Source organism: Lucilia sericata, unplaced genomic scaffold, assembly GCF_015586225.1.
Source record: "Lucilia sericata isolate MDLA Ls3-8-SP2 unplaced genomic scaffold, ASM1558622v1 Contig000603F_arrow, whole genome shotgun sequence".
Classification (NCBI taxonomy): Eukaryota; Metazoa; Arthropoda; class Insecta; order Diptera; family Calliphoridae; genus Lucilia; species Lucilia sericata.
The window spans coordinates 80,124-105,933 of record NW_023994610.1 but is presented as its reverse complement, the minus strand read 5'-3'; the positions used below and the strand labels follow the sequence as shown (position 1 = coordinate 105,933).

At 30.5% G+C, this 25,810-nt stretch overlaps 4 protein-coding genes across 5 annotated transcripts; 2 read left to right on the top strand and 2 right to left on the bottom strand.

The window, feature by feature from the left end:
* Positions 1–879: 879 nt before the first annotated feature.
* On the bottom strand, positions 880–3,541 carry LOC119606574 (F-box only protein 9). The gene is made up of 2 exons (XM_037960133.1): positions 2,082–3,541; positions 880–1,707 (listed from the first exon to the last, which is right to left on the bottom strand). The coding sequence occupies exons 1-2, from the start codon at positions 2,837–2,839 to the stop codon at positions 999–1,001; spliced, it is 1,467 nt and encodes a 488-aa protein (XP_037816061.1). The 5' UTR covers positions 2,840–3,541; the 3' UTR covers positions 880–998.
* A 311-nt stretch (positions 3,542–3,852) lies between these two features.
* LOC119606576 lies at positions 3,853–5,416 on the top strand. Its single transcript, XM_037960134.1, has 2 exons — positions 3,853–4,157; positions 4,303–5,416. Exons 1-2 carry the CDS (start codon positions 3,956–3,958, stop codon positions 4,899–4,901), a joined length of 801 nt encoding a protein of 266 aa, XP_037816062.1. The 5' UTR covers positions 3,853–3,955; the 3' UTR covers positions 4,902–5,416.
* A 2,520-nt stretch (positions 5,417–7,936) lies between these two features.
* LOC119606570 (ubiquitin-like domain-containing CTD phosphatase 1) lies at positions 7,937–25,312 on the top strand. The gene is made up of 3 exons (XM_037960129.1): positions 7,937–8,228; positions 8,328–9,486; positions 25,282–25,312. The coding sequence occupies exons 1-2, from the start codon at positions 8,063–8,065 to the stop codon at positions 9,122–9,124; spliced, it is 963 nt and encodes a 320-aa protein (XP_037816057.1). The 5' UTR covers positions 7,937–8,062; the 3' UTR covers positions 9,125–9,486; positions 25,282–25,312.
* Positions 10,187–21,375, bottom strand: LOC119606569. 2 transcript variants are annotated; one of them, XM_037960127.1, is made up of 10 exons: positions 21,150–21,375; positions 18,025–18,544; positions 14,669–15,064; positions 14,427–14,616; positions 12,224–12,467; positions 11,983–12,163; positions 11,708–11,921; positions 11,405–11,656; positions 10,603–11,348; positions 10,187–10,538 (listed from the first exon to the last, which is right to left on the bottom strand). In XM_037960127.1, the coding sequence occupies exons 2-10, from the start codon at positions 18,182–18,184 to the stop codon at positions 10,309–10,311; spliced, it is 2,613 nt and encodes an 870-aa protein (XP_037816055.1). In that variant the 5' UTR covers positions 18,185–18,544; positions 21,150–21,375; the 3' UTR covers positions 10,187–10,308. The 2 variants fall into 2 exon arrangements, with proteins under 2 accessions (XP_037816055.1, XP_037816056.1); XM_037960128.1 differs by having other exon boundaries at positions 18,025–18,208; positions 21,117–21,369.
* Positions 25,313–25,810: the final 498 nt, after the last annotated feature.

The window sequence follows — 25,810 nt, the reverse complement described above, 5'->3', positions numbered from 1 at the left end:
TTTTATTAAAGCACTTATTGTTTTTAGCATTTATTTATTGAATATTATTTATTTACTTATAGTTGTTTATTTAGAATTTTTCCTTTAATTCTCTTTCTTAATACATATTTAGTTTTAAGATCTATTCTAAACTCTCTATACTTCCGATACTTTCTTGTTTTTGTTAAGCGAACAATAATGTGATTTCAAAATGTCTAATTTTAATGAAAAACTAAAAAAACAACAAATATTAAACAAACATATAAAAAAACCTATTCTTAAATTATGCTTTAAAGTAGTTTTAAAAATAAAGAACAAATAATTTCGAGTAATAATGAGAATGAAATACATAAAATTTTAGTGTAAAATTCTAGTTGAAGAAAAGGAAAAGAAAACAGAAACGAACTCAAAATAAAGTTTTTTACATCGGCAATTTGCTGAACGATGGTATTTGATCAAATCTGAAGAACATTCGATTTAACTGACAACAGCAGCGGAAATATTATTACATTAAGAACACAATCCTTATTTCAATTATTCACCTTGCCTTATTTCCTCAATGTTGGCAGATCCAATATCTTTCGGATGATGGTATTACGATCTGATCGAGTCTGTAGCCAAATATAGACGAGACAATAAACTATAACACTATTCAACAATTTTTGGCTCTTCGAATCTTTCCCGAACAAGACCAACGGGAAATGAAAGTAGACAATTAGTAGACCCAATTCCCCAAAGGGTTTTAAAAAGTTAACTCGTATTGTTAATTTATAGTCATTTAAACTTTTTTAAATCTTTTTCGAATGAATTTTCATTCATAATAGATTTCAATATATTTTTATTTAGAATAATATTAATATATACACTTTTACGATAAATTTAAAGGAAATCATTAAAATAACACTCGGTAAATTGCTTTTATTAAATCTATATTTAAACAAATAAACATTATTAATTCACTTTAATCTTTCATCCGTGTGTAACTAGTCGGCAAGTAGAATAAAATCACCTCCCAAATCTTAAGCTAATGGAGCATCGGCATCTAAATGATAACTGCGTACGGGTGAAAACCATAAGGGTGGATACTTAGAAGGGGTTAACTCAAATTCGGAAGTTGTTTCGTGTTTATTACGTGTCTGGACCACCGAATAATGCAACCACATCAACTGGGCAAACTTTCTCTTTGATTTATTCAATATACGAAATTCTATACAATATTTTGTACTATTAAAAGCCCCCTCATCATATGCCATACTGCCACGCCTATTGTGTCTTGTGTATCCACCACCACCGGTGGTAGGATTTGTTATGAATTTTCCTTGTTGCTTGCTAACCACAATACTTAAAGTTGAACCAAACAAACGATATTGGCCCTTTAAAATATCCGGTCGCAATTGATGTAGATTTTTAAGTTTAGTCACACCCTGGGAGGGTTCATCGGAGCTGGTCATCATTAGTACGGTGCCGTCGGGTAGAAAACGTATATAACGATAGTATTCTACTAACTGTACTGGACGATAATATTGATCTTGGAAACTATTTTCACCCATACGCAAGTAAGTAGTTTTACTAATGTAGCACCCATTGAAAAGAACACGTTCACGATCTATAAACATTTGACGCCATGTTGAGTAGCGTGGTATGACAGGACAAAGGCCGTCACCTAGAGAAGATTTTTCATCGTCTGCAGACGTATGGGTAAGGGTGCCCACATTGTGGCCCCAAACTCTGAAAAAGAAAAACAAAAGAATAATAATTAAATATGGAATAATTTTGTCTAAAAATATATACTGCAATCTACTGGGCTATAAACTATTAGACGAGGCCTAAGTTCAAAATATATATAGACGAGGCATATAATAAACTATAATCAGCGCAAAAATCCAGACACTAGTCCAATAGTCCGGACTATAATCCACAATAGTCCAAACTGTAGTCTTTTTCATACTATAGTCCAGACTGTAGTTTAAAATATATCTTTGTCTATAGCCTCCTGTCAAGATATATTTTAAACTAGTCTGGACTAAGGTCTATACTAGACCAGGTTTTATGCTTCAAGATCTTTCGGTTAAACTGTTTCTTATTTTTTAACGATAACTTACTTAACACATGCCGACTTCCATAACTCCTCATCTCTGGCCAGTATGTACATGCCCTTGCATACGGCGGCACACTGTTCCAATGAACGCATATCCAGCTGGTTGGAAACAACCCAACGCAATATATAAATCAGCAATTCCGGTGGCAATTCTGAAATATGCATTTCTGTCGTAATGATACCAGGATCACGACTACTCTGTATTAGTTGACCATGCTGATTGTGTGACAAATCCAATTGAAATTTCTCATATAAATCCTCTGGCAAATCCTCTTCCAACAAATCTTCATTAGCCTCTGGAACCGAGGTGGTATTTAAAACCACTTTAATCGGATTTTGTACGTTAGTTTTAAGTTTTTGATGTTCATAGTACTTGAACTCAATGTTGGGTTCAATTTGTACGGCCTTACGGTAGAATGGTATGGCATCATATACTTTGCCACTTTGCTCCAGTTCTACGGCCTTGTGGAAAAGATTTTTAGCTAATGCCTGCTGCTCGGCCTGTTCATCATTGACGAGCGGTGCCAGAACATCTGCTGCTTCTTGCAGTTCTTCGGCCGTTAGAGGCGTCTGCTGCTCAGCTGGGTCTTCATTAGTGTTGGGTTTAGGTTGTTGTTTCTGTTGTAATTCTCTTTGCCAATTGTTGCGAAAATCATCCAATGCTGAACGAAAATCATTGGGCATTGTTTGGAAGGCAGATAAAGAAGATTCTAAAGAATCTTCAGTTACGCCTTCGCCACCCTCACCACCACTTGAAGACATTATTGCTTAAATGTATTTATTCCCACACTATTTTTTTTTTTTTTTTTTGTTAAACTCTTGTTTATGAACCAACACCCTATTAGTAGTAAACAACTTCTTAGTAAATCTCCAACTTGCCGTCTAGTTCACGGTCGGTATATCGTATGATGAAAGGTGGTGCGTATTGTTGAAATACTGATGATAATATCAAAATTTTTGAGTTCAAGTATTGTGACAAATAAGTTAAATTAATTTTTTGGTTTTGTTGATTCCTTAAACAACTTGTGGCCATCATAGGCGTTAGCAACACCAATAAGTTATTTTTAAATATTAATATAGTTAAATAAATTATTTAGGTATTTGATTTTTTACAATAGTTTTTGCCAATTTTTCTTTTTTCAAGAGCAGTTTTTAAATTAGCACTTTTTTTAAGTATTACAGATTTGAATTTGTTTCTTAACAACACATTTTTTTTAATTTTAATCCAGCCGTGAAAAATATTTGCAATATATTTTCTGTATATTATTTTACACCGGTGCCCGATATCCTTTATTGTTTTCCATGACCTTGTTTATGTCTTTTTAGCCGAAATGCGTGTTGTATGTACTTATTATGTTGCAAATTACGTAGTTGTTAAAAAACAACTAGATAAAAACAAAGTTTTTGTTTTTGTATTACACCACATATTTTTTTCGTTCTCCTTTTTGTACTCTCCCACGTTTTAAAGGAACAGCTGTTGGGCAAAACGTAAACAACAGCTGTTAGTCAAAACGTAAACAACAGCTAAAGAGCTGTCATTCATTATATTTGAGGAAATATTGTTCTAAATTGAATTTTATAAGAAAAATCAAAAATACCTTTTATTTTATATAAACATAAAATAATTACTTAGAAAAAACTAAAAAATATGTCTATTTTAGTTAAATGTAATTATTTGAAATATGGCAATACCACAATAAAAAATACAACTCTAAGACCGAGGCAAATTCATTCATCAATAAAAATTCGCCTTGTTTTTGTTCTAAATGAAAAAGATACCGTTATAAATGCCTCTTACGAAAGTAAACGTTAAAAGAAACTAGAAAAATTCTATCATTTTGCATTTGTTTTACTATAAAATATCTATTCCATGTTTATATGCCAAAAAAAGTAAATAAAAAATTCTTTATAAGTTTTTCATTTAATTCGCGTAAAAAAATGCCAACTTCTTTAACAACCTCGGATCTGCAATTGGATAAAGAAACAGCATCACCAAATACAGGTGTTGTGATAAAAAGAAAATTAAAGAAAACCACTCAGATGGTGGATGAGGCATTAATTGAATTGCATACGGCAAAAGGTAGGTATTCAAAAACTATTCCTATAAAACTCTTTTAAGGAAGATAAGCTTATGTATTCTATATAGAGGCATCACATGTTACTTTTAAACTATATTTCTAAAGTCTGGCTTTTAATCTTTATTTATTCTCTCACCCCTCTAACAGGCGTTACTATAAAACAGATCTATAGTTTTATATTAAACAATTACAATCTGGAATCATTATCCCATGCTAGGATAGGACTCATTAAAAAACATATAATAGCTTTAAGAGATTCTAATGATATAATAAATAAAACAGGACGCGGTTTTATAGGTCATTTAAAATTGGTGGATAAGAAAGAGTTTATAAAAAAGCTTAAAACAAATATGCAACTAGCTAAAGAGCGTTATAATGCTACCAAGAGATTAGCTAAACAAAACAGTGAACCTAATACAACAAATAAAACTAAAAGGTTAAAAAATAGCAGCGCCAAAAGTAACTTTAAGAAAACATCTCTTAATACTGAACTAATTGCCCCACCGGTGATACCCAGGCAAGTTACACCACCTTTGCCGGCCGTTAACAATGTTTCAATGTTTGATACACCCATGGTGCCAACACAGGTACATGCTTCAACACCTTTTATTAGAGTAGGCCATATACCACCGGCCCCAGCAGTTACACAGACGGAAAATAGAAAAAGACCCGCTGCTGATGAGTTGGGTACACCGCGAACTTCTTTACCGGGTAAAAAGCGTAGATTATTAAAACGCCTCGAATAAATTAATAATAATTTGTAGTCGATATTTTATATATTTTATGTTATTTGTAAAATATTTATGTAAATATCTCGTATTTTTTCAATTCGAAAGAATAAGTCTTCAGGATTTGTATGAAATTAAATTTGTCATTAATTTTTACAAGTCCTTGGATTGCATAAACTTTTCTTATTGGTTTTACTTTGTTATTCTTTGCTATTTATCTTTTTTTTAAATTGCTGTGAATTTTGTAAATATTCAGTTACATATGTTATTTGTAAATAATTTAAAATTGTTTTATTTTAACAAGTCGATAGATTTCATTAACTTTATATACCATTTTTTTTTGTTATTTATCATTTGTTAATACAATTGTGAAGTTTTATTTATTTATTCGTTCGGTTTCAGAATCCTTGCCGAAAGGCCTTAATCAGTTCCATTAACACTGATCAAATAGATTACATGTAAATTTGTATTTTGAATTTTGTAAATATTTAGTTAAGCTGTTTGTAAATAAATATGAAATACATACAAGTGCTTATTTATATATGTCGATATTTTATGATTATTTATATTGGTTCTATTGTTGATATCGGTTCTATATACAGATATACATATGTATGTAGATTTGGTCAATGGTCAATTATGGACCTATCCGGAAAAATTTTAACAGAATGATTTGTATATGTTCACAATATATTCGTGTAGAAATTTATACCAATCTGATTATTTGTTAATGAATTATGTTCGTTTAATTGATTTTCGGAAGTGTGCCTTATATAGTAGCTACGGTCAATTATGGACCGATCCATGTTTTAGTTGGAAATACGTTTTCTATTTATATTAGATTTATAGGTACAAATATTGTGATAAAACCGATATTCTATTCTTATTAACAATGTATCCATTTTCGGTAGTATACAAATTTTAATGGGTGTTATACAAAATTTTTAAGCGATTCTAATAAATTTCAATCATGTATGTAAATGCTTGGACGGAAGAGAAACTTTTGTTAAAAAAACTAATCAAGAATGATAAAAAAAAACGTTGCTCATAACAGCGTTATTTATAGTTTTATTTGCAGATTCTAAATAGGATCGAATGTTTCCTATTAATCATGTCTGACAGAATTATTGAAGATTCAGATTTCGAACTTATTTGAAGTCTTCTGAAAACTGATTTCAATAAAAATACGAACAGTCTCCGATATCTATAAGGACTCGTAATATGTACATACATATCGAGGGACTATATTCAATAGTCTCTATCTAAAATAACACAAGTTTTCAGGAGAGCAAAAAAACTGTTTATTTAGCTAGTTCGTGAAGATTTTTGATTTTTTTCTTCTACAATATATTTTTAAGACCATATTCTAAATTGTTATATAAAAAGTTTAAAAAAATTTAAAATTTTGCATTATTTGCAGAATTATTCACAACTTTATATCAGATAGAGCTTTTTTTCTATGAATTTTTTTTTTACAACCTTCAGATAGACAGTTTTTCATAGAAATATGAAATTTTTTATTTGATTTAATATCAATTAATATTATATTTTATGCAATTTAATGAAGTAATATAAACCAAATTGTTGAAAAAGCAGCAGATTATAAGGTTTTGGTCCAAAATCAATGTTATATGGTTAAACACGGAATAAAATTGATCAAATTAGTATTATAATGGAGGATCGGTCCGCCAATATAACCCTCTTATAGAAAATCAGTTTATAGCTAATACATCATTCCAAAAGTTATCATTATGATAGAATTATGGTAGAATTAAAAACAATACTTTAAATTATATAGAACTTTGTCCATAATTGATTCAATTCCACATTTAAGCCCCTAATCCGAAAATCACGGTGACGTTCTTATTAATCTAATGATCAAAGTCCATATATATATGTATATGACCACTTCCAAAATTTGCTTTTTTACGACATATGATTTACCGAATATAACTCTTACTTCTAACTTATTTTAATCATAAATTACCGCTAAAATATTCTGCCTTTAGAGTTGCGAGTTTTCATACACTCTAATAATGTTTTCAAAGTGAAACTTTTGGAATATTTTTCAATCTCTTTGTGATCCCTTTAAATGATGTTGTTCTGGAAGAACTTTAACATCCATGTAAACATTTTGGGTAATAATTCCCATATGAATTAAATACAAAAATTCGTTTATCTGGGAAACTGATAGAAGTAAATTCTTAAAATTTTGCACGAAGAACTTTAATATTTATCTGAACATTTTGGAGAAAAAAGGGCGGACTTTCATCTGGGGGGCTTGAATTAAATAGAAAAATTCGTATATCTGAGAAACTATTAGAGCTAGAATCTTCAAATTTTACTGAAGAACATTTAGAGAATAACGGGCGGACTTTCAATGGGAGGCTTGGCACTTCCCATATGAATTTAATACAAAATTTTGTATATCTGAAGCTATTAGATTATTCAAATTTTTCATAGATTAAATTAAAATCTTAATTAACGTTCGGAATAATTGGCGAAATTGCAATAATTTGCGTGGAATCTTCCATATGTAACAAATTGTATATCTGGAAAACCATTGTATGTAGTTAGAATCATCAAAATCGTTAAGTGGGTTTCTTATTTATATTGCTTTTAGGGTAGCACAGCACACTGGGTATAGTTAGTAAATAAACAAATAAAAAATCTTTGTTTTTACGTTATTGATCATTTTCTTAATGCAAAATTTTTTAGAAACTGATTTTCTGCAATATGTTTTACATGGAGGATAGGGTTAAATATCGGTAGATCCTAGTAAAACTTGGAGAAAGGATTTGTTTTTAATTTTTAAGAATTTTTTATTCATCCCTGCATAATTTCTCACACAACTTTTGAGCTTGCTCTGTTTTGTTGTTATAAACAATATATTTGCTTCCAAAATCCCACTTTCTGATCTCTCGGATTACGTTGCTATTTAAAATCGTAGAAAAATTAAAAACTAAACGTAGTTGAAAACTTAGCCGGCTTACAGTCGATTTTAAGCCGCCGCCGACGTATTTAGTGTCAGTCGCCGCCGCTTTTAATATTTGTCGGCGCAGGGCTCTGGTTTACGGTAGTTTTGTATTTTTGCAAAATTTTGTTTGCAAAAATAATTTGTTTATTTGCAAATTTAATAAAATATAAAAACAATACTTGAAAAGCGTAAAAAAGATAAAATGAGTGATATTAAAGAAATAACAATAGTAGTTAAATGGAGTGCAAAGGAATATCCCATCACAGATTTGACCAACCAAGATACAGTGGCTGTGCTGCGGCATGAAATCTTTAAAAAGACACAAGTGCGTCCGGAGCGCCAAAAACTTTTAAATTTAAAGTACAAAGGTAGGAAAATATTAGAAAATAGACATATGAAATAATTAAGAAAACTTAAAAAAATGGCTATAAATCTGTTCGCGTTTTTTATTTGCTTTTTTGTTGTAGGAAAACTTGCAGAAGACTCTTTAAAATTGGGTAATTTAGAATTAAAACCCAATTTTAAATTAATGATGGTCGGCTCAACGGAGGCTGATATCGAGGATGCCTGCCAAAAGCCGGATGATTTGGGCGAAATAATCGATGATTTAGATGAGAATGAAACCGAAGAGGAGACTGTGGAGAATTCTTCAATTTATTTGGCTAAAGTAGAGAAACGCATTAAAGAGTATAAAATAACCGAGTTAAATCCTCCCAGACCAGACAAGCATTTATTAGTACTTGACATAGATTATACACTGTTTGATCATCGTTCATCGGCAGAATCGGGAGCCGAGCTTATGCGTCCTTATTTACATGAATTCCTAACATGTGCTTACGAGTACTATGACATAGTTATATGGTCTGCCACTGGCATGCGTTGGATTGAGGAGAAAATGCGCTTGCTGGGTGTAAGTACACATGCCAATTATAAAATAATGTTTTACCTGGACTCCAATGCCATGATCTCGGTTCATACACCCGACAGAGGTGTTATAGACGTTAAACCTTTGGGTGTTATATGGGGTCTATATCCTCAGTATTCAGCTGCCAATACTATAATGTTTGACGACATACGCCGTAATTTCTTAATGAATCCTCGCTCTGGTCTACGTATAAGACCTTTTCGTCAGGCACATTTAAATCGTAGCACCGATAAAGAACTACTTAAACTTTCCAAGTATTTAAAGGATATAGCTTTACATTGCAAAGACTTTACCAAGCTTAATCATCGTAAATGGGAACATTATGATCCGCGTAAATAAATTCGTTATTTCGTAAACGTTTAGTCAGTGTTTTCGGGTTCTGTATTACGTGTTGAATTGTGATCGCTTTGAAAGCAATGTCAATGTGTTTTTTGTTTTATTTTTTTTTTTTTTTAATTTAATTTGCTTAACTTTAACGTAAAGACTTCCGTAATTTATTTATACATTTATGAAGTAAAATATTTATAAATACAAGTGCTCTTAATGAATTGCCACAAATTTTCGAAAAAAAAAACATTAAATAATTTATTTACTCATCACAACACACATCATCTTTGTCAACATTACACTAAAAACATACATATGTATATTGTTCCTGGATACTCCTCATTTCATCCATTCATCAATCAAGATAACATCAGGTAAAAGAAAATAAAAAGAAAAATATATTACAAATATATTTGCTTAGATTTATTTATATTTATTTTTTATAAAATCGCAAAATATGTAGTTTCAAAATATTTCCCTTAATTTTTTCATTCACTTTTATGTAAACTTTATATCTTACTTTATTCTTTTCTTGCCATAATTATATCATATCAATTATTACCAGGAAAAATTTCATATGCAAATCATTTAAAACATTCGCTTATAGTGAATCACGTATACTGTATTTAAGCAGGGACTCTTATAATCTGGTACCACGGGAACCGTTACCCCATAGGGCAGAGTTTCGGTCTTTGTCTTGTCCCGGTTATTAGAGAGGTTCCTATGGCCTTCATTTGCGGGAAGAGAATTTTGGTTAAAATACTGATGTACGCAAAAGTCTATATTTAGGGGTATTAAGATGCCGTTGCCGAGACAACAGGTTTTCCTGAAATTTGAAGTAAAGCCCAACAGGTTGAACTTTCAGATGACATAATTTATATTATAAATTAGGGGATTCTTGTCGCTATTATAACGTTTCAAATATATTTATCAAACGATCTCTCTAGAACTGAATATGAGGGAGAAATGTTTCGGATGTTTTGGCATTTGGGCTAAATATTTGTTGGTCTGCTCTTGATTGTAATGTTCGATTTTTTATCCACATATTGAAATACACATTCCAATAATAAAATCATTATTACATGATTATTACTGTAATTTTATGTTTCAATTTATTTTACATAAATATATTAATTAAATTTATAATAAAAAAAAAACATACTACTCTATAAAATATTATCACCAAACATCCAGCACTACAGTGTATAACCACCCTGATCAGCCCAGTGCACTCGTCTACCTTCCAAATATTCTAAACTTTCTTGAATTTTACGCCTCTCATCGTCCATCAAAGCTAAACGTTTATATTTTTGTATGACATAACAACAGCTAAACATTAAAGTTATTTGAAATATAAGCCAAAATATCAGTAAAGCTATTAGAAGACTTTGATTAACACAAATGCTGTCCAAATGTAGTTGATCATCTGAAATTAATAAATAAACACAATTGCTTTAGGAAACTTTAAATAGATTTCTCTTTTAACTTACCTATGCCAGCAATTAAGAGAATACCTCTTTCACCATAAATAAAGCTATTTTTATTTGTATTATCTGGTCCCCTTACATTTAAATTGAAATTTAAAGGTATAACATCGGTTTTGGTTTCGATTGGTAGTTCTATATTTTCCTTTTCTGTTAAATTTTCGTTAACATCCATTACAGTCGATATGTATACCGGATTTTGTACCTTAAACTGTTGCAATTGCTGATCGCTGGTTATTTGTCTTTTCTGTCTGGTGGGGGTTTCCGTTATAATCGGATACCAATTAGCATTATTGGTAGAACTTAAACAATTATCCTCTGGACAGCGATTAGTACAAAAATGTATTTTAACATCAAAGTTAACCATAGAGGTGCCGGCAAATTTAAAGGCATGAAATCTAGCTCTCAATACATTACGCGTTGGAGTACGTAAACGTTCCAAACCAGGGAAGACACTTGCATCTGTGGGACAACCACGTTCATCTAATAAATGTACAAAGTTTTGATTATCTAATGTTTTGGCTATCAAAGAGGTAGCTCTAAAATCTGGCAGTGGTGGCATTTCGAGTGTAGCAAATTCTCTCTGTTGCTGTTGTGTATATTCCCCCACTATTTGTAGTTCTAAACTTTGACCAATTTGCACATCGTTGGTTTGGTGATCATGAGCCAAATCTATAATTTGTAAAGTTATCTTTGGCATTGGATGAAAATCGCTGGCATTGAAATGTAAAGAACCTTCATTGGGCAGAAAACTATAATAGAGAAATAATTTTATAAGTTTTTATATATTTCCAAGATTCCTATTAACCTTTGAGTAAACTCCAAGGAAGATTCCAAAGCAATGGCATTGGGCATTGTATCTTCAGTATCGCTGTCATTAACATTTGTATTGACATTATTCTTTGGTTCTGCTACTTCTAATTTAACATCCACACCATCGTCTTTACGTGTTTCCTTTAAAGTAACATTACTCATAATGCAACCAACTTTTATTAAACGATCCCCCTGGGTTTGTACATTGGGATTATTTTGTATAACCACCAATGTTGAAATGAAAATTCTGAAAAGGAAAATATTTCTCAACTATTCCTTAATATTATTGTTGTTTTACCTTCTATATTCTTTAGTTACTTCATAAGCTCTTAGTATACCACATTTATTTTCTTTGGCTTCATTGCCGATTTTCAATTTTAGCACCGTACTTTTAGTACCATTTCCTTGTACCATACACTCTTTCGAATGCATGCTGACATACATTTTGCCCTGAAACCAATCTTTGGGAGTGTAACGTATCGACATTTCGTCTTGAGTGCAAAGAACTTGTACTAAAATAGAAATGAAATTTAGAAATTTACACTCAAAATATTGTAGTTTCAATTCCCTTACCATCTAAACATTTTACTCTTCTCATGTACACGGAATTCTCTCTTAGTTTTAAACTTCTGGGACCCATCGATATAATATCTTCCGAATGCAATAGACACTCTGATCTTTGTATATCATCTTCATAGTAAAATGAAACTCCTTGACAATAAAATCTAGTCTCATGCGAACAGTACGATTGACACTATAGAAAAATAGGAAAAGTTTATTTTTGTAAGGTCTTTTTGGAAAGTTTTTCGCCTACCTCTTTCTGATTTAAACCCGATATTTTAGTTTCTGCATAAAGAAATGTACTATTCGCATAAAGTTCATATGAACAGTGATCATTCTCCACCGGTCTCTCGTAACATTGATTCTCTATGTACTCCTCGTCATAGGGTGCAGCTCGAAATGCATCTGGTTGTATCATTTTATCTTTATCACTTAATATACAGCGACCCAATGTCGTTTGATGTTGTCGTGCAGCTAAACTTTTGTCTTGGATAAATCTATAGAAATATGATAAAATTTTAATATGATTTCAAAGAATTGCGAAGTCAATTTCACTTTTATTCAAAAGTTTCATTAAATAAGAAAGTTTTCTTGGTTGTTAAAGATTAAACTAGTGAAAAGGGTTTCCATAGAGCAAAGCAAATTCTAGGGGGACTACGTCCAGAGAAATTAATATTGTATAATAATTGTTTATAGCTTGCTATAAGTATAAGGTTTTTTCACCAACTTTTTCCATGATAAGGAGTGCACAACATGCCCTATATAAGCCTAGGTGTATTTTTGGAATCTGATACAATCTGTATCCCATCCTAACCCAACCATCAACCTAACTTAAAGCTCTTGGGATACCCATCTATTTAATCTACTTAGGGTTTCCCGTAGCCACCAACTAACCAGCTATTTTAGCCCCTGCCTATTTCGCTATGATGTTTTTACAACCACAGGGTAAGCTTGAGAGGAGACGACTCTCCACCGCCCCTTTGTGTCCCTTGCACAAGGCAAGTAGCTGGCAATTTTTGTACATGGCTCCGCCGGTTCATGTACAAGCACTTTGCTCGAGTACACTTGACTATTGCTGCCTCGTTAACTTGCGATATGCACAAACATCACTTCCGTTTACAACCACGCAGACGGTATGACCTTTGTTGATTCGGCAACAGCACCTAGAGACGTAATCGGTAGACCGAAATACGAATCCTTCAAATAGGCCGAGGACTTGTTTTTAGAGATTTGTAAATCTGGTATGAAAAGAGTAAACTCTGAATCATTCCTTCCGAATTATAGACTTTACCGTGCATCTTTTAACCAACATTCTCTTCACGCGAATTTGGGATAAAACCACATGTACCCCCAAGGGAACTCTCCAATATAAATGTCAAATCATCCAAAGGAAAGACCGAGAATACATTTGATCATTACCAGTTTATTGTCTCGGCAGACTAGGGGTATTGGTAGCATCTATTTTCTCCGGCATTACAATAACACCTAGTTCATCAAGGTAACATGCCTCCGGGAGAAATTACTTGGGGACAGTAATGTTACTACTGTCTCCACATTCGCTTACCAAAGGTGACAATTTCAGTTCTCGTTTACAAAGAGCCAGCTTAGACGATAGGTTGTGAATGGTATCTATTTTTGTACAGGAAAGTTTTTGTTAGCTAGAGAGGATTCTATGTAGGAAAGCTGTTAATGTAATTTCTTTATAGAAATGTTTTTGAGCGAGTGAGAGTAAATTCTGTATAGAAACGATTTTGTGTTAACGTGTGATGTTTCCGTATTGAGAGCGCTTGAGATCTGTTAAGAGTGAGATACCTGTATATGAATGCTATTGATCTAGAGGTCACCGTGAATGAAAGTTCTTGAGCAAGCGACAGTGATGATTGTGTTGAAAAGATATATTCTAGAGAAAGAACATTTTGAAAAAGCAGTTGAAAGAAAGAAAAATAATTGAATGTTTTAAGGCTTACGAAAGCTCTAGCTTCTAGCTTGAGAGATAACTATTAAAATATCAATTAAACTAAAGAGAAGTTTATAGAGTTTAGTATTATAGAAATAGTAAAGCTTTTGTGCTACAGAATGCTATCACATTTCAGTTTAATAAGTTTTTAATTTATTAACATTTGAATATGCATTAATTCTCCGTTATTTAGAAATAATTGCAAACCATCATATTTAATAAACAAATAATTCAAGCGCAAACATTTTAAACTAAACTAAAAATACCATATGACTTCATTGCAGTTTTAAATTATTCAAATGTTTAGAAAATAACAATGATATCATAATTAGGCAGAAGAAATTTGATTTCAAATGAAATATACAAAAAATTTTAAACTATTTAACTGAATAGCATTTAATTAAAATGCAATCAAAACTCAAATGAAATAAACACAATACACAACAATAATAAACAAAGTAAAAATTCCAATAAAATAATTATTAAGTTCTCAACTTACCGTTCATGATTATTGCGATAGGAGGGAGCAAACGATGCAGATAAACATGGGAATTCATGTTCAAATAAACATTTCTCAGCACATTCACGTCGCGTGACCAAAGTGCTTATTGTTTTCTTTCCCTGGAATACTAAACTATTTCCGGGTATTTTTGTCAAGGTCCACAAACGATTTTTACACATTTCGGGTACTGAAAATATATTAAAATTGTAAATCTTAAATTAATAAACACACAAACTTACCCTTTAAACAGGTCTTTTCATAGAATATCGCTTCTCCATCGGCCACTAGAGGCAACTCATTACCCACTGCCATATAATTATCGATTCTTTCGAAATACGAATAACCATAACATTCGTGAGTATCCAATAGATGTACATAGGCTATACAGGCATCATCATCATTACAGATTTTCCAGCACATTGAACTAGCCGTTGTCTCAAAACTTGCTGCTGTATCGTTTTCCATTAGATTATCACGTATAGAATAACCATCTCTTGCTATTCGATTACGATCTTTATAATTATTTGCTGGTGCATAAATTAAATTACGTTCAGTTAAATATTCGAGTGGTGGTCGAAAACCAACAATTTTTTGTAAATGCATTTGGTATAGAGGACATTTGAGTAGTAGAGCATCTGAAAAGTTATGTGTAATAAGTCTTTGTATATTTATATTTAAAAATTTCAAATTGAAATAATGCAATTGGGACGAACGACGAATTTTTCGGAACGAATATTCGTCGTCAGAAATAGAACACACTTTGGTATATGAAAGTGTACACAATCATTGCGTATGACGAAATTCGTCTTACGTAACGGTTTATTTCTATTTCTTACACAGACGAACGACGAATTAATTGGGGAAAATTGTTTTAAAACCAATTCCGGTAGCCCGAATTTGCTGAAATTTGGCGGTTGTGAGTACAGCTAATGACAATACAATATTATGTTCGAATATTCGAAATTATATTCGAAAATTTGAAGTTATGTTCGAAAAATTTTTTATGCTCTTAAAATAATCTTTGGGTCATAAAAACTAAAAATAAAATTTTCGAAAATTCGAACTTAAGTTCGAAAAATTTTTAAAGCCATTAAAACCAGTTCTCGTGGCCCGAATTGTCTGAAATTTGGCAGTCTGGAGTACACGATGACACTACAATGCTATGTTGGAATATTTAAAATTAAGTTCGAAAATTCGTAGTAATGCTCGAAAAAATTTTGAAGCCGTTAAAATAATCTCAAAATTTGGGATATTCACAAAAATATAATTTTATTTCTTTACGAGGCCAATTTCTTAAATTTTCTAATTTCGAAATAATGTTCGAATAAATTTTAAAGCTGTTAAAATTATCTCAAAATCGTGGAGATTCACAAAAATATAATTTTTGTTCCTTTTTCTTACTTTTTCCAATTTTAAACGAATTCGCAGTACGAATAATTTGATTGTGTTCCATTCGACGAATTTACGCAACGAATTTTTGTCGTGCTATACGAAATTCGTCGTCGTTCGTCCCAATTGTGCGTATACCATAATGTTCTATAGATTATTCATAGACCAGTCCAGGGTCTATGAATAGAAGAGCCAAAAATTATAAGTTACAAATCTGAGGTTTTAAAAAATCCACACAAATTTTTCTTTCCAACAATAAATAGTATTTGTTTGATGAAACAAACATGAAGAATATTGTATATGGCGTATATAGAGTTTGTCATTTCTTATGGAACACTTCGAAACATTTGTCGTAGACCCATCTTATTAAATTTTAAAACAATCTAGCTATGTCTGTCCGTCTGTCTGTAGAAAGCACGATAGAGGCCACACAAGAGGCTGAAATGGCTGAAATTTCTGACAGTTATTCTCTATAGATAAATTTTGATTTGGTATTGAAAATGAGTACGATTTTAACTAGCACCCATACAAGTGGCTCCCGGAATACAGTTTAAAAAGTCATAAATATGTTAATTAGGAAGCAATCATAATTTACAAAAGTTAGTTTTATGCACACAGACACTATACTGTGATTTATGGGAGACATCGGGCCATAATTAATCCTATCACCCATATAAGTTTAGTCAATAGATTAGTCAATAGACTTGTCAATACTCGTCAATTTATAGATTTGTCAATAGACTAGTGTATGGACTAGTTCAAAGACTGTATAAACAATAAATTTATCAATATACTATTCTTTAGATTAGTCATAGACTAGCCTATAGTCTAGCCATAGACTAGTCCATGTCTGTGTACTATTCAATAGACTGGTCCATAGACTTGTCCATAGTGTAGTCAATAAACTTGATAATGGGCTAATCCATTGAATGGTCTGTAGACTAATTAATAGACTATTCCTTAGGCCTGTCCATAGTCTATTTCATAGACTAGTTAACAGACTAGTCAATAAAGTAGAATAGTCCATAATGTTGTCATTAGAAAAATTGATATACTATTCCATGGATTAGTCAACACACTAGCTCATAGACTCATCCATAGTCTATAGAATCGTATGTAGTCCATAGACTAGCCCATTGTGTAGTTAATAGACTTACTCATAGACTAGTCCATATTGAGATAGCGATATAGATTCCTTATGAAAAATGTTAAGTTGTTACAATATTTTTACTACGAAATCTGTATGTGTCAATTGCTGTAATAGCATAAAACTTAAAGTATTATTTAACTTTTTTCCAAAAAAAAAAAATCTATAAATATTTAAGTTTCAACATTCTTAACATTTAACCTTCAACCTAAGTTCATTATGTCAATTATTTGTTTTTATCTATTAAACTTTTATATTGATTGCATGAACGGAAATCCCTCTTGTTAGAAACAATAGCCATAATAAATATTATATTTATGTAATATATAAAGAAAAATTAAATAGAGAATTTATCAATATTATCATTTATTGAACAATTAAAAAAAGACAATAATAGATTTCTTAATACTACAACCGACAAATATTGCTAAATAATTACAATTATTATTTTTATTTTAAATTTAAACAAAATATTTAACATTAGGGTGATGGGTAAATAAAGAGATTTAAAAATATTAAAAATTGTTTATATAGTCGGTTACATCTGCCATTTTCAACTTCCTCAGTCAATGTGTTATTATCTTAGTATTACCCTTAGTGTCGAAATTATTAACAAAGTTCTCAAATACATTTAGTTTTTTATTTTCCAGTCAGTCTAATAGAAAAACCTTAATAATCATACTAAATGATTTACAACACCTTTGGAAAGAATTTAAATAATAATATTTTCTATTCATCAATTATTATCGCAATATGACGTTTTGTTAAACAATAATATATAATGATTTACCAAAGGTACGTTCACACCTACCAAATATTTGACAAAAAAGACTTAACCACTATTTTTTTGGTAAATGTGATGATTTTTGTAATTGCAAATAATATCGAAACAAATAATTAAGACTTTCGAAACTGCAAATAACTATAAGTTTAAATAAAATCAAATGTTGATTTTTAGTTTTTTGTCAAATATTTGATAGATGTGAACATAGCTTAACTAACAAACAAACAATAGTATATTTCTTTATACATGTTAATAAATATTTAATGAATACTTACTGCAATTTAACCAATTTATTTGTATTGTTAATAAAAATATTATAAATATTTTTATGGTTGGTTTTAATATTGTTGGAGCAATTGTTTTTGAATAAACATTTGTTGTAATTTTAGAATTTATAAACCACTTAACAACATTAATATGTTTATGATGGGTCATTGTGCAAGTACAGGGTTTTTTTTGCTGTTGTTTTTGTTGTATAAAACTATTATTTAATTTCTATTATTTTGTTTATAATAAAAATTTTGTCGCATCAACTTGTTAAATAAATATTTTATTATTTTGATTTTGTTTTTTTCTTACAAATATTATATGGATATTTAGTTTATTTTTATTTAGTAAATACAGTTTTATTTAGTTCTTTAGCAAACCTTTTACAAAGCATATATTTATTTATATATTTTTTTTAAACTGTTTGCATGTTAAATTTATAATTTTTTATTTATTTTATATGACGTTTTTTATTATATTTGATTAAAATATTAAAAAAGTATAATTTTCTTTTTATAATTCACTTTACTATAATGGGAAAATGTTATTAATGTTTGAAGTTTATTTCGAAATTTGAAGTAGGCAGGGTGCCACACCCACATACAAAATACATAAGTTTGAAAAATTCCATAACATTGAAATTGCTGCAGTTAGAGTCCTCAAATTGTGTATGTACAACTTTGACATCCATATGAATATGTGGACAAATTGGTGGCAATAGTAGGCGTGGCACTTCCCATATAAAGAAAGTATTTAATTAGTATATCTAAGAAAATATAAAAATTATAGCGGGCTTGGATAAAAATCTTGTTTAAATGTCTTAATACCTTTCACCGGAAATAATTTTATACTAAACTCGTTACTTAATGCGCCTCTCAAAGACCTTTTCTATGACATCAATTGCATAAAAATTCATCTCGTAAAATATAAAAAAAAAAATTGGAAAAACTTAAAAAAGGACCTTTTAATACTTTTCCCCAAATTTTCGGTGATTATATAAACCAGGTCACCCTAATTTATATACATATGTTTCTAATTCCGTTTGTAATTTCTAAAATCTAATTATCTGACCCTATGCTGGTTGCTCCTTGTGCTCCTTTTCAATGTTCAGAAACTCAGTTTTGCTAAGAATTTTCCAATCAGTGTTAGTCAGGAATAATTTTTCCGGAATAACATCACTTCCAAAATACTTGGATCTAACTTTGACGAATGCCTGATAGTGGCAAAGAAAGTGCTCCAGAGTTTCACTGTCCTCTTCACATGCTCTACATTCATCTGAAGCCGCACGTCCAAGAGGCCTAATGGGATTCTCTCACATATTTTTATACAGCTTTTGTTGCGTCGAATGGTTTTGCGTTTGTCAGGTTAACTACCTCGAGCTTCCTTCCCTTTAAAGCTATTACATTCGCCCTTTCGTTGCACTCTTGAGTGGCCTGGTACCCATATGATGTAAACCTCTGGGAGAGTTAAAGCTTTCTTACAATCCAATACGGTCTTAGATTTAATTCTATCACCTGATATCGCCCTAATTGTCTTCTGGCTCTGGGAAAATATATTAAGCCCTGTGGGCGCCATATTTATTCTAATCCAATTTACACATTCATTTATTGCTCTGACTGCTAGAAGCTTGTGTTATAATTAGGTAAACGGTGGTATATTTCAATAACTGGGTCTTCAATATATAACCCTATTCCCACGTTGTTCCCCAATTTAGAGCCACTAGTGTAGCAACGGATCCCTACTGGTGTTTGCTCTAATGTTCCGCTTGACCCAGACATTCTATCTGGGATCAGCATTTCAAAGTTTCCGACATATTCTGTATCGGGTATGAGATCAGCCATGTCCGATGATTGTGTATAACCTTCCAATGTGTCCAGTATACAGTGATGACGTGTTCTATAACCACCTAGCCCAAAGTTTTTTTTACATAAAACTGAAATTCTCGTCCATTAGCCGCATAAAAATCTTGACCCGATAGTTGTGAAAAGTCTCCTAGAACATAAGTTTCATTATCCATCCCACATCAAGTGCTTTATAAAATTTTACTTAATTTTTTTTTGCTTCTATTATTTATCTAATTGATCTGGACCTTTCTGAATTTCATACGATTTTAAAAAAGGTTTGGCTCTGCGCTGAAACAAAGCATTTAACTTTACAAGCTGTTTTTCTAATGTGCTCTCCAAAATAGTTGTTCGAATTATTTGCTAGGCATTTTTTCTTTCAGATTCAGGTTCCAGGTTCCTTATATTGTGAAGATAAACCTTCAGATCTTATGTTTTAATTATTTTTTTATGTAATTTTTACTCGAAGTCCATTTCGATCTAAATAATTGAAAATTAATGATTTAGAAAACATGGGCCAAGAATAAGTTTTGGCTAGAAAAGTGTGTAGTCGTTTTTTTCTGATTGAGCCCTTAAGTATAAATATAAAAATAAAATCAGAATCAGATGTTTAAAATTCTAGGAAAATCATGGAAAATCAAATTTTGCTCATACTACCGTTATTTAATGGATTTTGATGATTTTAAATAGAAAACTTATTGAAAGCTTTATTATGCTGTTAATAACGATTTTTATCCCGATATCTGAGATCTCCAGAAATTTGATTTCAACAAACATAAGGACAGGTAGATATATCTAAATGGGTTCCTATTCCGGGTATACGTTGATCGTCTAAGTATTTCCAAGTACCACGATTTTTAATTCACAGTCTATGCTGGATATTTTAAATGTTTTCAAACCAGGACAATACTCATCCGCTAAAATTTCACTTAATTCAATATTAAAAGTTAACTGTTTCTTTTATTGGTTGTTGTGATATTTTCACAAATTATTTTTTTTATATTTTTCAATAATGATTTGTTTGTTGGCTTCTTAATTATTAACTATTATTATTAATATTTTTATTTTATTTATTTTTATTTAAATATATATTTTTGTTGCAAATATTTTTAGAATTTTTATTGCTCAGAGTGCTAACTGCTTTTTTAGAATATTTAAATTTTTTTTATTATTTTTATTGGACTTAGCCTATTTACACCAACATTTAAATTATTAAAATTATTTGTTTTTTTAATATAAAAATTTAATTTAAATTTTACATTATTTTTAAGATTTTTTCAAAATAAACCAACGTTTTCGAATTAAAATCTTATTTTTATAGAACGTATTTAATTTCAACAATATATTTCCTTCGGTTTTGGCAGTTTTTCTTTATTTCAATAATAATTTAATGCGACATAAATTAATTAAAATTCTTTTATTTATTTAACTTCCCGCCATTTTTCGTCTCGCAAAAATATTTAAAATATTTTTAACCGATTTTATTGAAACGCTTGTTGCCAAAGTTAAACTTCAACTAATTGTTAATTTTCCTACCCCTACATCTAACGATTCATTTATTTTTTTACTTTTCAGATTTTGTCATTGTTTTTTGTATTTTTTTTATAATATATTTTGCATTTGTATGTGAATTAAAATGATCTTTCAATGATTATTTTTGATGATACAACTTACTTCTCTACATTACTCTTTATTTATTTATTTATCTATCTTTATACAAATGTATTTATCTATTTACACTGATTTGAATACACAAACTAATACTCATACACTAAATGCACGTACAATACTTAATTGTTGTTGAAAATTAGCAATTTGTTGCTGCTAATATGTAGAAAAAGTGTAATTGTTGTTTTTTTTTACTGAGACAAAAGCCTAAATGGAAAAAAACTCTCTCGCCAAAAGTCGAGCCCTAAAGTTTTTTGTTCATTATATTTTGTTAAATCTGTTTATTTTGCTTTTGTTTTTTTATTGCTTTTGTTGTTTGTTATCTACAACTTGAGCTTGTTAATTCATGCGCTTCTAAATAAATGACGCGATACGAGCTCACGTGCGCTTGACTTGATGCTAAAGCTTTACGTTGTAAAATTGTAAAGCAAAAAAAAAAAAAATATATATATTTAAAATCAGCAGCAACAGCAAACACACATCTAATGTCTGTTGGTATCATCGCTGGTAACCACAATTTCAAATATCTAATAGCAGTAGCTGCAACTTCTACGGTTCAAGTATTAGATAATTGTGGGAATTTATTAACAAAATATCTGCTGCTTAGGTTGTGTCTAATGTTGTTGCTGCTGCTGCGTTTTATTGTTTGTTTTTGCCACTGACTTTACATGCCACTTCAGCTGACAGTTTAACACTCAAAATTCATGATCTACTTTTAAAATGGTATTAAAGGAATGAATTCATTTGAGATATAATTTTATAATGTCTGATAAAACTACTAAACTATAGTCTAGTCTATAGTCTAGTCTATAGTCTAGTCTATAGTCTAGTCTATAGTCTAGTCTATAGTCTAGTCTATAGTCTAGTCTATAGTCTAGTCTATAGTCTAGTCTATAGTCTAGTCTATAGTCTAGTCTATAGTCTAGTCTATAGTCTAGTCTATAGTCTAGTCTATAGTCTAGTCTATAGTCTAGTCTATAGTCTAGTCTATAGTCTAGTCTATAGTCTAGTCTATAGTCTAGTCTATAGTCTAGTCTATAGTCTAGTCTATAGTCTAGTCTATAGTCTAGTCTATAGTCTAGTCTATAGTCTAGTCTATAGTCTAGTCTATAGTCTAGTCTATAGTCTAGTCTATAGTCTAGTCTATAGTCTAGTCTATAGTCTAGTCTATAGTCTAGTCTATAGTCTAGTCTATAGTCTAGTCTATAGTCTAGTCTATAGTCTAGTCTATAGTCTAGTCTATAGTCTAGTCTATAGTCTAGTCTATAGTCTAGTCTAGTCTAGTCTATAGTCTAGTCTATAGTCTAGTCTATAGTCTAGTCTATAGTCTAGTCTATAGTCTAGTCTATAGTCTAGTCTATAGTCTAGTCTATAGTCTAGTCTATAGTCTAGTCTATAGTCTAGTCTATAGTCTAGTCTATAGTCTAGTCTATAGTCTAGTCTATAGTCTAGTCTATAGTCTAGTCTATAGTCTAGTCTATAGTCTAGTCTATAGTCTAGTCTATAGTCTAGTCTATAGTCTAGTCTAGTAGTAGTCTATAGTCTAGTCTATAGTCTAGTCTATAGTCTAGTCTATAGTCTAGTCTATAGTCTAGACTATAGTCTAGTCTAGTCTATAGTCTAGTCTATAAGTCTAGTCTATAGTCCTAGTCTATAGTCTAGTCTATAGTCTAGTCTATAGTCTAGTCTATAGTCGAGTCTAGTCTATAGTCTAGTCTATAGTCTAGTCTATAGTCTAGTCTATAGTCTAGTCTATAGTCTAGTCTATAGTCTAGTCTATAGTCTAGTCTATAGTCTAGTCTATAGTCTAGTCTATAGTCTAGGTCTATAGTCTAGTCTATAGTCTAGTCTATAGTCTAGTCTATAGTCTAGTCTATATCCTAGTCTATAGTCTAGTCTAATAGTCTAGTCTATAGTCTAGTCTATAGTCTAGTCCTATAGTCTAGTCTATAGTCTAGTCTATAGTCTAGTCGATAGTCCTAGTCTATAGTCTAGTCTATAGTCTAGTCTATAGTCTAGTCTATAGTCTAGTCTATAGTCTAGTCTATAGAGTCTATAGTCTAGTCTATAGTCTAGTCTATAGTCTAGTCTATAGTCTAGTCTATAGTCTAGTCTATAGTCTAGTCTATAGTCTAGTCTATAGTCTAGTCTATAGTCTAGTCTATAGTCTAGTCTATAGTCTAGTCTATAGTCTAGTCTATAGTCTAGTCTATAGTCTAGTCTATAGTCTAGTCTATAGTCTAGTCTATAGTCTAGTCTATAGTCTAGTCTATAGTCTAGTCTATAGTCTAGTCTATAGTCTAGTCTATAGTCTAGTCTATAGTCTAGTCTATAGTCTAGTCTATAGTCTAGTCTATAGTCTAGTCTATAGTCTAGTCTATAGTCTAGTCTATAGTCTAGTCTATAGTCTAGTCTATAGTCTAGTCATAGTCTAGTCTATAGTCTAGTCTATAGTCTAGTCTATAGTCTAGTCTATAGTCTAGTCTATAGTCTAGTCTATAGTCTAGTCTATAGTCTAGTCTATAGTCTAGTCTATAGTCTAGTCTATAGTCTAGTCATAGTCTAGTCTAGTCTATAGTCTAGTCTATAGTCTAGTCTATAGTCTAGTCTATAGTCTAGTCTATAGTCTAGTCAATAGTCTAGTCTATAGTCTAGTCTATAGTCTAGTCTATAGTCTAGTCTATAGCTAGTATATAGTCTAGTCTATAGTCTAGTCTATAGTCTAGTCTATAGTCTAGTCTATAGTCTAGTCTATAGTCTAGTCTATAGTCTAGTCTATAGTCGAGCCTATAGTTAGTCTATAGTCTAGTCTATGGTCTAGTCTATATTCTAGTCTAGTCTATAGTATTGTCTATAGTCTAGCCTATAGTCTAGTCCATAGTCTATTCCATAGTCTATTCCAAAGTCTATTCCATAGTCTAGTCTAGTCTATTCTAGTCTATAGACTATTTAATAGATTATCTCAGTAGACTTGTAAATATATTATTTAATCTACTAATTCATAGAATGGCCTATAGACTAATGCACAGACTGATCAGTTGACTAGTCTATAGAGTAGTTAATAGTTTATTGACTATCTAGTCTCTTGTAATAGTTGATTTTTGTCAAAATGAATTTAATTATTTGCAGCTCTGAATTTCACTCATTTAGTCACTATTTTGAAAGCAAAGGTTATAATGTCAACATCTGTCAAATGTGTCTATCAATCTATATGTTTTAATATCTAATTTTAAAGCTATACATGAACTCCGTATTAATACGGAACGTTTTTTTCACCTTGAAAAACAGACCGAAATAATCTTGTTTTGTCATACTTAATTAAAAAACTCTTTCATGGATGAATAATTAATTATAAGCTTAATAGATAAATTGCAATAAATTCTCTTCTCTTTAAAAACAAATGCTTTAAGAAAATTTGTTTATATATTCAATTTTTTTAGTATTTTTATTTTATTTTTCCTTAAATATTTAATTTACTTACCTTGACATTTCTGTTGTAATATGTTTCTTTCTATGTCATTAATTACTTTAATTTGAGTTTCGAGATTTCTTTGTTTTTCCATTTTCCATCCAAAAACAAAATAATTATATTTTCTAATTTATAATATTTATTAGTTTATTTATTCTGTTTTGTTTTTGCTTGCTTAATACATTTTTATTAGTTTGTTTTTATTGTTTTAATAATATATACCTTAATATTTTTAGTACTTTATTATTTAACATTATTTTCTGTTTGTTTTCAAAATTTATTTTCAGCTCAGTTCAGTCCAGTTGTTTCTTAATAAGGTTAGTGTTTGTTTAGTTTTCTTTATACAAAAATATTTTTTATTATTAATTTAGACTTTTGACATTTTAATACAGTCGTCAACTATGAACTTCTATAAAAAAAAATGGAGAAATTTTTTATGTATGAAATAAGATGTTTTTAACGAGTCTTGTTTAAATATTTAAATTTACACATTTGGGAAATGTTTTGTTATAACAGTTGGCAAGAAGTTGCTTTATTTAATAAAAGATTGAAAGGTTGTATTTTGGAAATACATTAAGTATAGACTAGACTATAGACTAGACTATAGACTAGACTAGACTAGACTATAGACTAGACTATAGACTAGACTATAGACTAGACTATAGACTAGACTATAGACTATAGACTAGACTATAGACTAGACTAAGACTAGACTATAGACTAGACTATAGACTAGACTATAGACTAGACTATAGACTAGACTATAGATTAGACTATAGACTAGACTATAGACTAGACTATAGATTAGACTATAGA

Coding starts and splice junctions, on each gene's coding strand:
- LOC119606570 (XM_037960129.1), top strand. CDS start 8,063: ATGAGTGATATTAAAGAAATAACAATAGTAGTTAAATGGAGTGCAAAG. Junction 8,229..8,327: donor TTTAAATTTAAAGTACAAAG/GTAGGAAAATAT, acceptor TTTTTGTTGTAG/GAAAACTTGCAGAAGACTCT.
- LOC119606576 (XM_037960134.1), top strand. CDS start 3,956: ATGCCAAAAAAAGTAAATAAAAAATTCTTTATAAGTTTTTCATTTAAT. Junction 4,158..4,302: donor TGAATTGCATACGGCAAAAG/GTAGGTATTCAA, acceptor CCCCTCTAACAG/GCGTTACTATAAAACAGATC.
- LOC119606569 (XM_037960127.1), bottom strand. CDS start 18,184: ATGACCCATCATAAACATATTAATGTTGTTAAGTGGTTTATAAATTCT. Junction 12,164..12,223: donor CGGGTTTAAATCAGAAAGAG/GTAGGCGAAAAA, acceptor ATTTTTCTATAG/TGTCAATCGTACTGTTCGCA. Junction 11,657..11,707: donor GTAACTAAAGAATATAGAAG/GTAAAACAACAA, acceptor TTTCCTTTTCAG/AATTTTCATTTCAACATTGG.
- LOC119606574 (XM_037960133.1), bottom strand. CDS start 2,839: ATGTCTTCAAGTGGTGGTGAGGGTGGCGAAGGCGTAACTGAAGATTCT. Junction 1,708..2,081: donor TGGAAGTCGGCATGTGTTAA/GTAAGTTATCGT, acceptor TTTCTTTTTCAG/AGTTTGGGGCCACAATGTGG.